The sequence below is a fragment of the Podarcis erhardii genome (assembly GCF_964252035.2).
Source record: "Podarcis erhardii genome assembly, chromosome: 2".
Lineage (NCBI taxonomy): Eukaryota > Metazoa > Chordata > Lepidosauria > Squamata > Lacertidae > Podarcis > Podarcis erhardii.
The window spans coordinates 112,551,427-112,563,994 of NC_138498.1; the positions used below are offsets into that span (position 1 = coordinate 112,551,427).

The window sequence follows — 12,568 nt, forward strand, 5'->3', positions numbered from 1 at the left end:
GGATGATAAGAGTTGTAGTCCCCAAACAGCTGGAGGGACAAGTTTGGCCACGCCTGGTAGCCCAATGTTTCCCAAACAGCTGTTTTTGGACTACAATTCCCATCGTCCCAGACCACTGGTCCTGCTAGCTAGGGATGATGGGAGTTGTAGTCCAAAAACAGCTGGAGACCCAAGTTTGGTAAACACTGCTCTAGCCATAGATGTTAGGAAGAATAAGCTGTTCAGCGCTGTTTTGATGGCTGTTAATTACAAATAATACATTTCTGAAACAGATGGCAGCCATGCTTTCTGAGCTTTTCTTAAAAAAGAAATAATCCACAAGGACTAGGACTCTTTTCTGAAAACTAATAGATTTCAGTGCATGCTTTGTTGATTAACCTGTGCGTGGATACTCTTCAGTACAGTATTCACTAGTGGGGATCTGTATCTTATTTTTGGAGGTAGGGGCATTTGTGTCGTGCCGGTCGATGGAGGCCGAGAGAGAGATAGACTCTACGTGCTGTCCATTAATTAAGATGCACTCTGCATTTCCCCCCACTCCCCTGTACTTTTCCATCCTCCTGTGCCAGGGCTTGATCGATGCCGAGAAGGAGATTTCCAAACTGGCGAGCAAAAAAGCAGAGCTGCAGAAGCAAATCCTTCGGCTGCAGGAGCGCATGGGCAGCCCGGATTACGCTGCCAAAGTGCCTGCCAAGGTCCAGGAGGCGGATGCAGCCAAGGTAAGGAAACCCCCCCCCCCAAAAAAAAACCCTCTGAAAGTCACATAGGCAACGCTCTAGTGATGAGCAACGTTCCTGCTGCCGTCGCCTGAGCCAAAGCCATTGAGGGCTTTTTAAAGGCCTTTAAAGAAAGTTGGTTGCCAGTGCAGGCGTTGCAGCTTAGGCCCATGAACATCCTTGCGTTTTCATTCTGGACCAGCGACCTTTGGCCCTCCAGGTGTCGCTGAACTACAACTCCCATCATCCTGCATGACTCGCTATGCTTGCTAGGGCTGATGGGAGTTGTGGTTCGGCAGCACCCGGGCAGCCATAGGTTCCCCACGCACGTTCTGCTTCCCAGTGAAGCTTCCCAGACTCTCTAAAGGAAATCCCCTTGTTGAATGTGTTGCAGTAATCCAACCCGGATGTGAGTAAGGCAGAGAGAGATGGGGAATTGGCCCGAGGGCACCGTTCCCTTGGGGTCGGTCTTGTGGGGCCCGAATGCCCCCTTGCACACTTCTCCATCTGGGGAATGTCCCAGTTCAACAGCACATCCCAGCCGAGTGCAGAGCATTTGGGATAGCTCTGTCGGTAGAGCATGGGACTTGCAATCTCAGGGTTGTGGGTTCAAGCCCCACTTAGGGCAAGAGGTTCCTGCAATACAGGGAATTGGACCAGATGATCCTTGTAGTCCCTTTCGACTCTACAATCCTATGACTCTACGAGGGCACAGAGCAGAACCGGCTAGAGGTGGGGCCTAGGGAGAATCCCAAGGGCTGGGATCAGAGGTTTAAGAGGGCTGCATTTGACTAGCAGACCTGAGGTTCCCAACCTTAGGACGAAAGCGTGCAGCTGCATCTGACTTCCTCAAAAAGAGGTGCAGGCAGCTCACCCGTCTCAGCTGGGCAAATGCCCCCCAGCCACTTCTGCCACCGTAACCCGATGCTAAACGGCATCTGGGAGGACTCCCAAATTGCAAACCTGTTTACTGTGGCTCCTCAGGCTTTCCTGCGCTGAACGCTAGCTTTCAACAGGCTTCCTACTCCCTAGGACAGGCTTCCTCAACCTCGGCCCTCCAGACATTTTTGGCCTACAACTCCCATGATCCCTAGCTAGCAGGACCAGCGGTCAGGGATGATGGGAATTGTAGTCTCAGAACATCTGGAGGGACGAGGTTGAGGAAGCCTGCCCTAGGATTTCTCGCTTGGGTTTTAGTATCTGGTACCTAACATGCAATGGCCTTGTCAGGCCATTAGTCTCAGCCGTTTTAATTAAATAAAAGTGTGTCACTTACGCTTCCCTTGCACGTCTGCTTTGCTCACGTTGACGCTGTGTCATCAGGGACCCCACGTAGCGTGTGGTGCCCATGCTAGGAATGGGGAGGAACGATGAAAAAGAAATTGTTCGGTTTTCCCCCGCCCTCTTTCCCCAGCTGAAACAAAGCGAGACTGAATTGCGGAAGTCGGAAGAAGCCATTGAGAACTTCAAGAAGATGCTCTGAATACGTTGATCCTAAGGGGTGGGAGGAAGGGAGAGGAGAACGTTAAGCCCTTTTACCTTGAGAAAAGAAGACTCGTCTTCGGTTCAGCTCTCCTTGGTTTATTCTATTTTCTGCAGAGACATTAAAATATTTTGCTGAGTTAGAAGGTTGCGGTGTCATTGGTGTGTAAAGAAGCAAGCGAATGCAAGGCGTGGCCAACCTAGCCCTTTGGGTCTGCTGGCAGGTTCACATGTTGGCACTGGTCAGTTGTTTGCTGCAGCCTTCAAGTGATGACTCCGAATGTGTGAATGGGCCATCGATGTCGCAGAGCATTCAAACGCAAAGGTTTAGTGGAGTTGGTTTGTACATCCACCTGCAATCAAACAAAGGGTAATAAAATAAGGAGAGCTCAATTAAAGGTAGACAGGGCTGTAGACAGGGCTCGTCCTACTCAGAGTAAACCCATTGAAGCTAATGGACATGGCTAACTTAGGTTCATTCATTTCAGCATTACTGCTCTGTATAGGATTGGAGTCGATGCTGTGGATCTGTTTGGAGTTGAGTCAAGACCATGCTTAATTTATTTCTGCACTTAATTACCAAGAACAGTGCAATTCACTATAAACCATACAAATTTGCATAGGTTCCCCGCATTAGTGCATGTGTAATTTTTACTGAAACCCTGATCATCTTGGGTTCATTCATTTCAGCATTACTGCTCTGTATAGGATTGGAGTCGATGCTGTGGATCTGTTTGGAGTTGAGTCAAGACCATGCTTAATTTATTTCTGCACTTAATTACCAAGAACAGTGCAATTCACTATAAACCATACAAATTTGCATAGGTTCCCCGCATTAGTGCATGTGTAATTTTTACTGAAACCCTGATCATCTTGGGTTCATTCATTTCAGCATTACTGCTCTGTATAGGATTGGAGTCGATGCTGTGGATCTGTTTGGAGTTGAGTCAAGACCATGCTTAATTTATTTCTGCACTTAATTACCAAGAACAGTGCAATTCACTATAAACCATACAAATTTGCATAGGTTCCCCACATTAGTGCATGTGTAATTTTTACTGAAACCCTGATCATCTTAACTCATCCACCTCTTTCAGAAGGCGGAGTCCGTTCCCTATATACTTCAGGCATATATTTTGCAGTCCTGAAAGACTAGGCACTTATTTATTTATTTTTTGTTGAACAGGGGACATTTTGCTTTTGCTTTTATGCCTACTCCCTAACTGTGATGCACACACATTCCTAATGGCAAATTCACACATGGCCTTGGTGTGTCCGCCCCCCCCCCCGACCTTGGTTGAACTTGTATAGCATTTCTATGTAACCTTATTGCTGCTGTTATTATAATTAGACATGTTAGTCGCTTGTTACCCAGAGCTCTTCAAGAAGCTCTTTATGTTTCCACCTAAACATTAGGAAGCACTTCCTGACAGTGAGAGCTGTTCGACAGTGGAATTTGCTGCCAAGGAGTGTGGTGGAGTCTCCTTCTTTGGAGGTCTTTAAGCAGAGGCTTGACAACCATATGTCAGGAGTGCTCTGATGGTGTTTCCTGCTTGGCAGGGGGTTGGACTCGATGGCCCTTGTGGTCTCTTCCAACTCTTTGATTCTATGATTCTATGATTATAAGCTTATAACATGTTTAAAACCCTCTTCTGGTGCTGCATAACAGAACAGAAATAATTATTCTGGTGGTGAAGCAGACCCTCCTACACCAAAACATCCAAAAATATGGCCTCTTTAAGAATGTGCTGCAAAAGGCATAGTGAAATGGTGGTTCAGCATGATGTGCTTTCCCTAGACATTGGGAGGGACCCCGAGGGTCATCTAGTCCAACCCCCCCCCCCCCGCTATGCAGGCATCTCAACTAAAGCATCCCTGACAGATGGTCTTCCAACCTCTGCTTAAAAACTTCCAAGGAAGGAGAGTCTACCACCTTCCAAAGGGAGTCCGTTCCACTGTCAAAGAGCTCTTAACTCTCAGAAAGTTCTTCCTGATGTTTCGCTGGAATCTCCTTCCTTGTAAGTTGAAGCCCTTGTTTCGGTTCCGACTCTCCAGAAGAGAGAAAAACCAGCTTGCTCCGTCTTCCATGTGACAGCCCTTAAAATATTTGAAGAAGTCTATGCTTTCCCCTCGCCTCCAATTTTAGCTAAAAGGCTCTGCCTGTCCCATCCTCTGCCCGTGAACCTGTGGTAAGTTTATCCACTCAGGAATGTCCCGGTCCTCAAAACTTTCAAATGTTTAATCACGTCTCTCTCTCCTGAGTACATTCACATGCCAGCTGAAGAGCTTTTGAATTGCCCTAAGCATTTCTAATAGCAAGATACACACACATATATGTATCTCAGCAAGGTGAAATAGGGTTTCTGAATTGCTCCATAATTATTCTGCTTCTGTAGCTGTGTCCTTAAACTTTGGTGGAATTATATAGTTGGCAAAACTTTGCATAGCAGGGCTATAAACATTTGCAACTGCAGATCCAGGTGCTGTGAAAAAGCAACGCTTGGTAACTCAAGTTCTCAAGTTCTCACGTACTCATCCTTACCTAACTTGACAGCCAGACCTAAATGTTATTGCCCGAGTAACCCAGAAAAGTTGGGCTCTCATGCCTCCTTGTCTGCTAGTCCTGTCTCCTCTGCTATTCTCACAACTCGCCCTCACCACGCCCTCTTAAAGCATTCAGCAATTTTTTGCCACTATGACTCAGTTCCATCTTCTGAGCCAAGAAACCACTTAGGTTAATGCGTAAGAACCTTGTCCCTGATGGGTGAAAATGGCTCTCTTGTGGGTTAGCCGTAATGCAGAGGAGTGTCTGTGATGGAGAATGCTTGGGTGTACTTTTTTAAAAAATTGCCCTCGTGAGCACACAAGGGCCTGTTCACTCCCTAGGGAGACCAGCTGCTTCCAAAGTCAGCCCACTGGTTCACCTAGCTCAGGATTTCATACACTGGATGGCAGCAGCTAGCCAGGGTTTCAGTCAGATTTCAGCATTTCCAGTCCTACTTGAAGATGCCAGAGTTGACTCGGGCCTGTTCTGTCACTCTGAAAGATGGCTGTTTTCTAACAAACACACCTGGGAAGCACTGTATTCTGGGGAAAATAAGATCCACCTGCTCTAATTTCCATGCCAGGATGCTGTTCCTTGAGAAGAGATGTTGACCTGTTAAACCACCCCTGGGAATGGTAGGGGAATCAGGGCCAGCTCAAGACATTTTGCCACCTGAGGCAGACCACAAAATGGCCTGGGAAGAAGGGGAACAAGCTGGGAATAAAAACACAGATCATGAACAAGGGGGGGTGGGGTGGAACTCATAAGGCTTACTGGGAAATGATATACAATGAAATGAAAAAGATGTTCAAAATAACGTTTGTAAAACAACCCAGAAGTCTCTCTCTTGGGAATTATAGGGACAGAACTACCTAAACTGTATAGAAAATTATTCATGTATGTGACTAATGGGAAGAATGTTACTTGCCCAAAAATGGAAAGAAGGTCCAGCAAAGGAAGACTATATGCAAAAACTTATGGAATATGCAGAAATGGCGAAGCTTACCAGAAGAATAGGAATAATTGTTTTTTGTAACATAAAATCATTCAATAAAAATTATTTAAAAAAAGGGGGGGGAGAATAAGAAATCAAGATAACAAACTTTTTATAAGAGAGTGGAAATGGTTTATTGAATATTTACAAATAAATTGTAAACAGATAAAAACACTGGCAGGATTATTGTAATAACCTGCAGTTATATGAGTATATATTTAAAGAAGATAAATAAATGAATAAGTTAAGTGAATTTGGATATGCAGAATATATTAAAAATAAATTTAAGGAACCGCAGAAAGGGGGAAGGAAGTCGGGTTTGAAAATGTCAAAATGATTGTAAAATCAGTGGAATGTATATATCTGAAAAGTATAAATTTAAAAAAAGGGTGGTGGAACTCAAATCACCCATATCCTGGCCTATGCAGTAGTTGAAGTGGGAATCAAAGGCTATTGTGGGGTAGGGTGGGGGGGATTAATGAACGGCTCTGAATCCCACTAGGTGGGTGCAGAGCCCAGGATACCCCAGAGGGCATCCCTGCCAGAGGTGGAAAACAGCCCATGAGGCTGCAGTGGAGGTGGCACAGATCCAGTCTCCAAGGAGTGCACCAGAGGCATTGCTAAAACATCAGCAATGGAGGCGGCGGCAGCAGGCAGCAATTCCTTGGAGGTGAGATCTGCAGCCCCTCAGCTTGTCAGCTGAGGTGGTCGCCTCACGCCTCACGGTTGGGCCAGCGGAAGGGAATTGTGTGCGCATGGGCCTCGTAACAGCTCTCAGCATGATTAACAAACTACAGCTCCCAAGTTTTTTTGTGTGAGGGGAGAAGAAGAAGGGGTACGATGCTACCATTATGCCAGTGTAGCGTAATGGTTAAGAGTGTTGGACTAGGGCCTGGGAGACCAGGGTTCAAATCCCCACTAGGCCATGAAGCTACCATTATGCCAGTGTAGCGTAATGGTTAAGAGTGTTGGACTAGAGCCTGGGAGACCAGGGTTCAAATCCCCACTAGGCCATGAAGCATCGCTGGGTGACTTGGGGTCAGTCGCCATCTCTTCGCCTAATTTTCCTCACAGGGTTGTTGTGAGGAGAACCGTGTACACAACCTTGAGATCCTCGGAAGGCAAAGGTTGGTATATTAAATCATGGGCGTAGCCAGGGTTTTTGTTGGGGGGGGGGAGGCCTTTTGTTAGGGAGTGGGGGCAGAACCTCAGATTGCTGTCTTTTTATTGAATGTTATTGATTAAGTGGGGGGCAGCTGCCCTTCCCTGCCCCCCCAGCTACACCCATGTATTAAATGAATGAATGAATGAATGAATGAATGAATGTTGTTGTTGTTTAGTTGTTTAGTCGTGTCCGCCTCTTCATGACCCCATGGACCAGAGCACGCCAGGCACTCCTGTCTTCCACCATCTCCCGCAGTTTGGTCAAACTCATGCTGGTAGCTTCGCAAACACTGTCCAACCATCTCGTCCTCTGTCGTCCCCTTCTCTTTGTGCCCTCAATCTTTCCCAACATCAGGGTCTTTTCCAGGGAGTCTTCTCTTCTCATGAGGTGGCCAAAGTATTGGAGCCTCAGCTTCAGGATCTGTCCTTCCAGTGAGCACTCAGGGCTGATTTCCTTCAGAATGGAGAGGTTTGATCTTCTTGCAGTCCACGGGACTCTCAAGAGTCTCCCTAAATTTCAACTGCAAGGCCAGTCCACGGTTGCATATGGAGGACGGCCACCCCCTTGCCTTTCCCTCGAATTACTGGATTATTTTAATTATTTGGAGGGGAAGGAGAAGGAGACGTGCAGTTCTTGGGATTACTGGGAATAAGCGCCCCCGTGCAAAAACAAACCAAAAACCTCTTTGTAAGACTGTGTACGCGGGACGGGGCCGAGCATTTACTAGGTCAGCTGGGGTGGTGGAGAGTTTCACAGCCCGGGTCGGCGGGATCACCAGGGGGCCAAATTTTCCATCCCCCCCCCACGCGGGCCTTGCTCTTGCGCTTTAAACAGAAACCCCGGCCGGCTACTCCTTGGGAGAAGAAATGAAGCGATGATTGGGGAGCGCGCATGGCACCTGCAGGATCTCCGCGCATCCAGAAAAAATAAAAACAGGTGGAGAGCCTCGCTCGGGGAGGCGGGTGGATTTTAAGAGGGGTGGGGGGTGGGGGAGGCCATCCCGGACGCCTGGGTCCCCCAGGCAGGAACCGGGGGGGGGGCTTGATCTGCGCGCCCCGCCCTTTCCCTCCCACTCTCCCTCCCTCCTCCCTCCGTTCACGTGCGCTGTAATTATAGCCCGTGACTGCAGCGGCAGCGGCACCGGCTGGCATCGTACCTACTTCTTCTTGCCCTCTATTAATAGGGGCGGGAGATCCGGTGTCCCGGCAGAGGGGCGGCGCCCGCGGAGGCAACAAGACCAACACCCCCCACCCCCCACCCCACCCCGCTTTGCCGAGGCGTGGGAGGCTAGATTGTCAAGGAGGCGCTGGGTGGGGGGCTCCCCCCTCTCATGCCCGGGGCTTCTCCTCCGCGACAGGTGAGCTGCTTCTGAGTCAATTCCTGCGGCGTCTTTTTTAGGGGATCTGGGAGGGAGGTGAGGCGTTTGGGGCTGGGGAGATCTGAGAAAAGGGCGGAGTGCCTTCCTTCCCAGGGGATCGTGTTTGTGTTTGTTTTGCTCACTTCGTGTCAATAAGCTGGCGTAGTCTTCAGCTTTTTTTTTTTTTTTTTTTTTTTTAAAAAAAAGATTTGGGCTCTGGTTTTGGTCCTCACTTGCCATAGGAAACCCATCAACCCATCAATACTTTTCCGACCCTCCAAGTGTTCCTCTTTTCCAGGGACAGCAACGGATTCGCAGAAATCGTTTCTGATTTGATCCGCTTTTCATTTGTTGTTGTTGTTGTTTAGTCCTTTAGTCGTGTCCGACTCTTCATGACCCCATGGACCAGAGCATGCCAGCAGTGGCGTAGCGTGCGTTGTCAGCACCCGGGGCAAGGCAAGTAATTTGCGCCCCCTAACCTGTGGATTTGCACCCCCTAACCCTAACCCCCAGATGTTGCGCCCGGTGCGGCTGGCCCCCCCTGCACCCCCCACGCTACGCCACTGCACACCAGGCACTCCTGTCTTCCACTGCCTCCCGCAGTTTGGTCAAACTCATGTTGGTAGCTTCGAGAACACTGTCCAACCATCTCGCCCTCTGTCGCCCCCTTCTCCTTGTGCCCTCCATCTTTCCCAACATCAGGGTCTTTTCCAGGGAGTCTTCTCTTCTCATGAGGTGGCCAAAGCATTGGAGCCTCAGCTTCAGGATCTGTCCTTCCAGTGAGCACTCAGGGCTGATTTCCTTCAGAATGGATAGGTTTGATCTTCTCTCAAGAGTCTCCTCCAGCACCATAATTCAAAAACATCAATTATTTGGCGATCAATAAGCTGTCGTAGTCTTCAGCTTTTGGGGGGGGGGGGCTCTGGTTTTGCTCCTCACTTGCCGTAGGAAACCCATCAACCCATCAATACTTTTCCGACCCTCCAAGTGTCCCTCTTTTCCAGGGACAGCACCGGATTCGCAGAAACCGTTTCTGATTTGATCCGCTTTTCATTAGGACGACCCTATTTCCATCGGAGAAATGTGGGAGGGTATTATGGAGGTATGCGACCCCCCCAAGCCAAGGAGATAAGCAAATATACAATCTTTAGAAGACATCTGAAGGAAAGTTTTTTGTTTTTTGTAAAGTTTAAAGTTTTATTATGTTTTTTATATATGTTGGAAGCTGCCCAGAGTGACCACCCAGTCAGATGGGCAGGGACTAATAATAATAATAATAATAATAATAATAATAATGGAACAGGACATCCCAATTACCATCAGATAAATGTTGGAGGGTGTGAATTTTTTTAAATTTTATTTTTCCTATATGTAATGGTCTCCTTTTGTATCGTTGCTAAAAATGTAAAGGAAAACAAGTAAGTGGCGCAGGAGGCTTAGGTTGCCGGCCAGTCCGGTGCCTGAACAGCTCCTATTGCAGGGGCAAAACTAGGCTTCACTTCACCTGGTTTGGCACCCTACCCCATGTGAATTTGCGTGCGTACACACACACACACACACACACACACACACACAGGCTTCACAGGAGCAAAAAATCTGACTACCCTCCCCTAGTTACATTGCTGCCTATTGACTTGTGTGTTCGTTCCCATTTTGCTCGTCCATGTGTAACCATATAACAGTGAAGTGTGTGTTACTATTCCTGTGTTGTGTGTTGAAAGCTGCAAAGGGGGTGGGTGCGGCTTGTGTAGCACACGGCGTTCTGCCGACTGTTCTACTACTTAACAGCCTAGAAATCTCAGGTGGGTAACTTATTCTCATGACCGCAGGTCATAGCAAACATTGTCGAAAGCAGTTATTCGGCGTTGCCTGTACTTGGCAAATGACCCAGTGGCGAATATAGGGGTCAGTGAAACAAAAGCACTTAAAGAGAGTGTGTTGTTATTAAGAACGTTATCCTTATGGCAATGGCCGTAAGTTGGTTTCTACAAGATAAGATTGATGTGGTTTTGCCGTGGCAAATGCAAACAGATATTTCCAGAGGTATAGCCAGACAGCAAAAAAACAAAACAAGGAGACTTGTGGCTCCTTTAAGCGATTTGTATGATACCATAAGCTGTGTTGGACTATTGCCTTTGTATATTAAAAAAATAGAGTTGGTCTGAAAAAATAAACAAACTGGCCCTCTTGTTCCAGATTCGCGGTTGATATAGAGCAGTCTTTGCTAACCTGGTCCCCTTCAGAAGTTTCGGACTGCAACTTCTATTCTCCCAGGCCCAGTGTGGAGCACTTTCCCTAAGTTCAGGGATGGGGTCCTCCAGATAATTGCTAGATTCACTGAGCCTCCGGATAATTGTTAGACTCCGATCAGCCTCAGTGGGCAGGAGCTGGCGGGAAGTGGAGTCCGGTAATGCAAGCTGGTTTGCATGCCGCTTACGCCTGCCCTGCTTAAGAGGAAAGACTGATGTTTTAAGAATAGCTAATGGTGTGGAGAATGTAGATAGGACAAGTTTTTAGGGAGGTCCTTTCTCATAGCTCTGGGACTTGGGGATGCCTAACAAAATTGACTGGCAGTAGAGTCAGGACAGATCAAAGAAGAGACAGACAGACAGTACTTCATAACAGCATGTAACTTACGGGACTCTGCTACAATATATGGTGGTGTCCCAGTGCCCTCTAGCTTAGAGGGCTTTAAAAGGTTGAGAGGCACAATCTGATCTATCACAATCTTTTGACCAAATGGAACTGTTAGGAAGGGCTGTAGCTCCCTGGTAGAGGCCCAGCTTTGAACACAAAAGGTCCATGGTGTCGTGTATCTTTTTTTTATTTTTTACTAATAATTTTTATTTGGTTTTACAAATATAAAATTATAACAATCCAAATTACATATCCATATTTAGAGATTTCTCCAAGTCTCTGGACTTCCCACCTTCCCTTCCATGGGTCCCATTGTGACCCTCTCAACTGCATATTATATCATAATTCATATTTTGTATCTCTCCATACTGCCCATAAATTTCGCTACGTTATTAAAATCCTGCCAATGTTTTCATCTGCTTACAGTGATCTCCTAGATAAATTATAATTTTTTCCCATTCTTTTTTGAAGTTTTGGTCTGTTTGGTTCCTGAGATTTCCAGTCAGTTTTGCCATTTTGGCATAGTCCATCAGCTTGGTTTGCCATTCCTCTCTGGTAGGGACTTTGTCTTCTTTCCAGCTCTGGGCTAGCAACATCCGTGTAGCTGTTGCCACATACATGCAAAGTACAGTGGTACTTCAGGTTAAGAACTTAATTCATTCTGGAGGTCCGTTCTTAACCTGAAACTGTTCTTAACCTGAGGTACCACTTTAGCTAATGGGGCCTCCCGCTGCCGCTGTGCCGCCACCGTGCAATTTCTGTTCTCATCCTGAAGCAAAGTTCTTAACCCGAGGTACTATTTCTGGGTTAGCAGAGTCTGTAACCTGAAGCATCTGTAACCCGAGGTATTTTTGGAATGTTGGTACCTAGAATTCCTAATAAAAAAAGCTTCTTCTTCTTCTTCTTTTTTACAAAAGTTATTTTAAACATTTTTTTTCAGTTCGTTATATATCATTTCCCAGAATGCCTTCATGTCCCCCACATATGAGCGAAGGTGCCTTCCTTCATGGTCTCTTGTATCCAGGTGGGGCTGGTAATGTCCCCTGCTTGAAATCCAGAACAGCTGTTGCCCATCATTGTTGAAGAAGAAGAAGAGTTTGGATTTGATATCCCACTTTATCACTGCCCGAAGGAGTCCCAAAGTGGCTAACATTCTCCTTTCCTTTCCTCCCCCACAACAAACACTCTGTGAGGTGAGTGGGGCTGAGAGACTTCAGAGAAGTGTGACTGGCCCAAGGTCACCCAGCAGCTGCATGTGGAGGAGCAGAGATGCAAACCCGGTTCACCAGATTAGGAGTCTACCGCTCTTAACCACTACACCACGCTGGCTCTGTTTACATTGGTTTAGCTGCATGGCCAGGTGGTCCGCGTGCATAAGGTAGCTTCCTCTGTTCCGTGGATGAAGGAGATCTCTCTCTACATTCAGGACAAATAAGCTCTCTCTGGCTGCTGCTGGAAACAGAACCAGGCTAGATGGACTTTGGGGTAATCCAGCAATACAGCTGTTCTGGTCTCCCTGAATTCAGGACTGTATTTAAGTTTACACGGCTGGCCTTGCCCATTCACAACAAGACAAGATATAGCTCAAAAGATGCCAGCAAGGTGAAGGAAGGCCCAGGCTGCTTTGGCTGGCTTCCAGCTTGCTGAGAGTTCGGGTGTGTGCTGTCAGTTC

General features: G+C 47.2%; 3 protein-coding genes across 4 annotated transcripts in view; 1 reads left to right on the forward strand and 2 right to left on the reverse strand.

Annotated features, from left to right (window-relative positions):
* VARS1 (valyl-tRNA synthetase 1) overlaps window positions 1-2,344 on the forward strand; it is a 35,425-nt gene extending 33,081 nt beyond the window's left edge. The window contains exons 30-31 of the mRNA XM_081852336.1: window positions 570-719; window positions 2,131-2,344. Of these exons, the coding sequence (XP_081708462.1) occupies window positions 570-719; window positions 2,131-2,199 (219 nt within the window). The 3' untranslated portion in view covers window positions 2,200-2,344. The remainder of the gene's footprint in view (window positions 1-569; window positions 720-2,130) is intronic.
* LOC309337139 (TNF receptor-associated factor 1-like) overlaps window positions 1-12,568 on the reverse strand; it is a 261,886-nt gene that overhangs the window by 34,686 nt on the left and 214,632 nt on the right. The window lies entirely within an intron of this gene.
* Window positions 1,369-12,568, reverse strand: part of SAPCD1 (suppressor APC domain containing 1) — a gene marked incomplete at its 5' end in the record, with an annotated part of 82,423 nt that continues 71,223 nt past the window's right edge. Inside the window, one exon of the transcript XR_014154106.1 lies at window positions 1,369-1,382. The remainder of the gene's footprint in view (window positions 1,383-12,568) is intronic.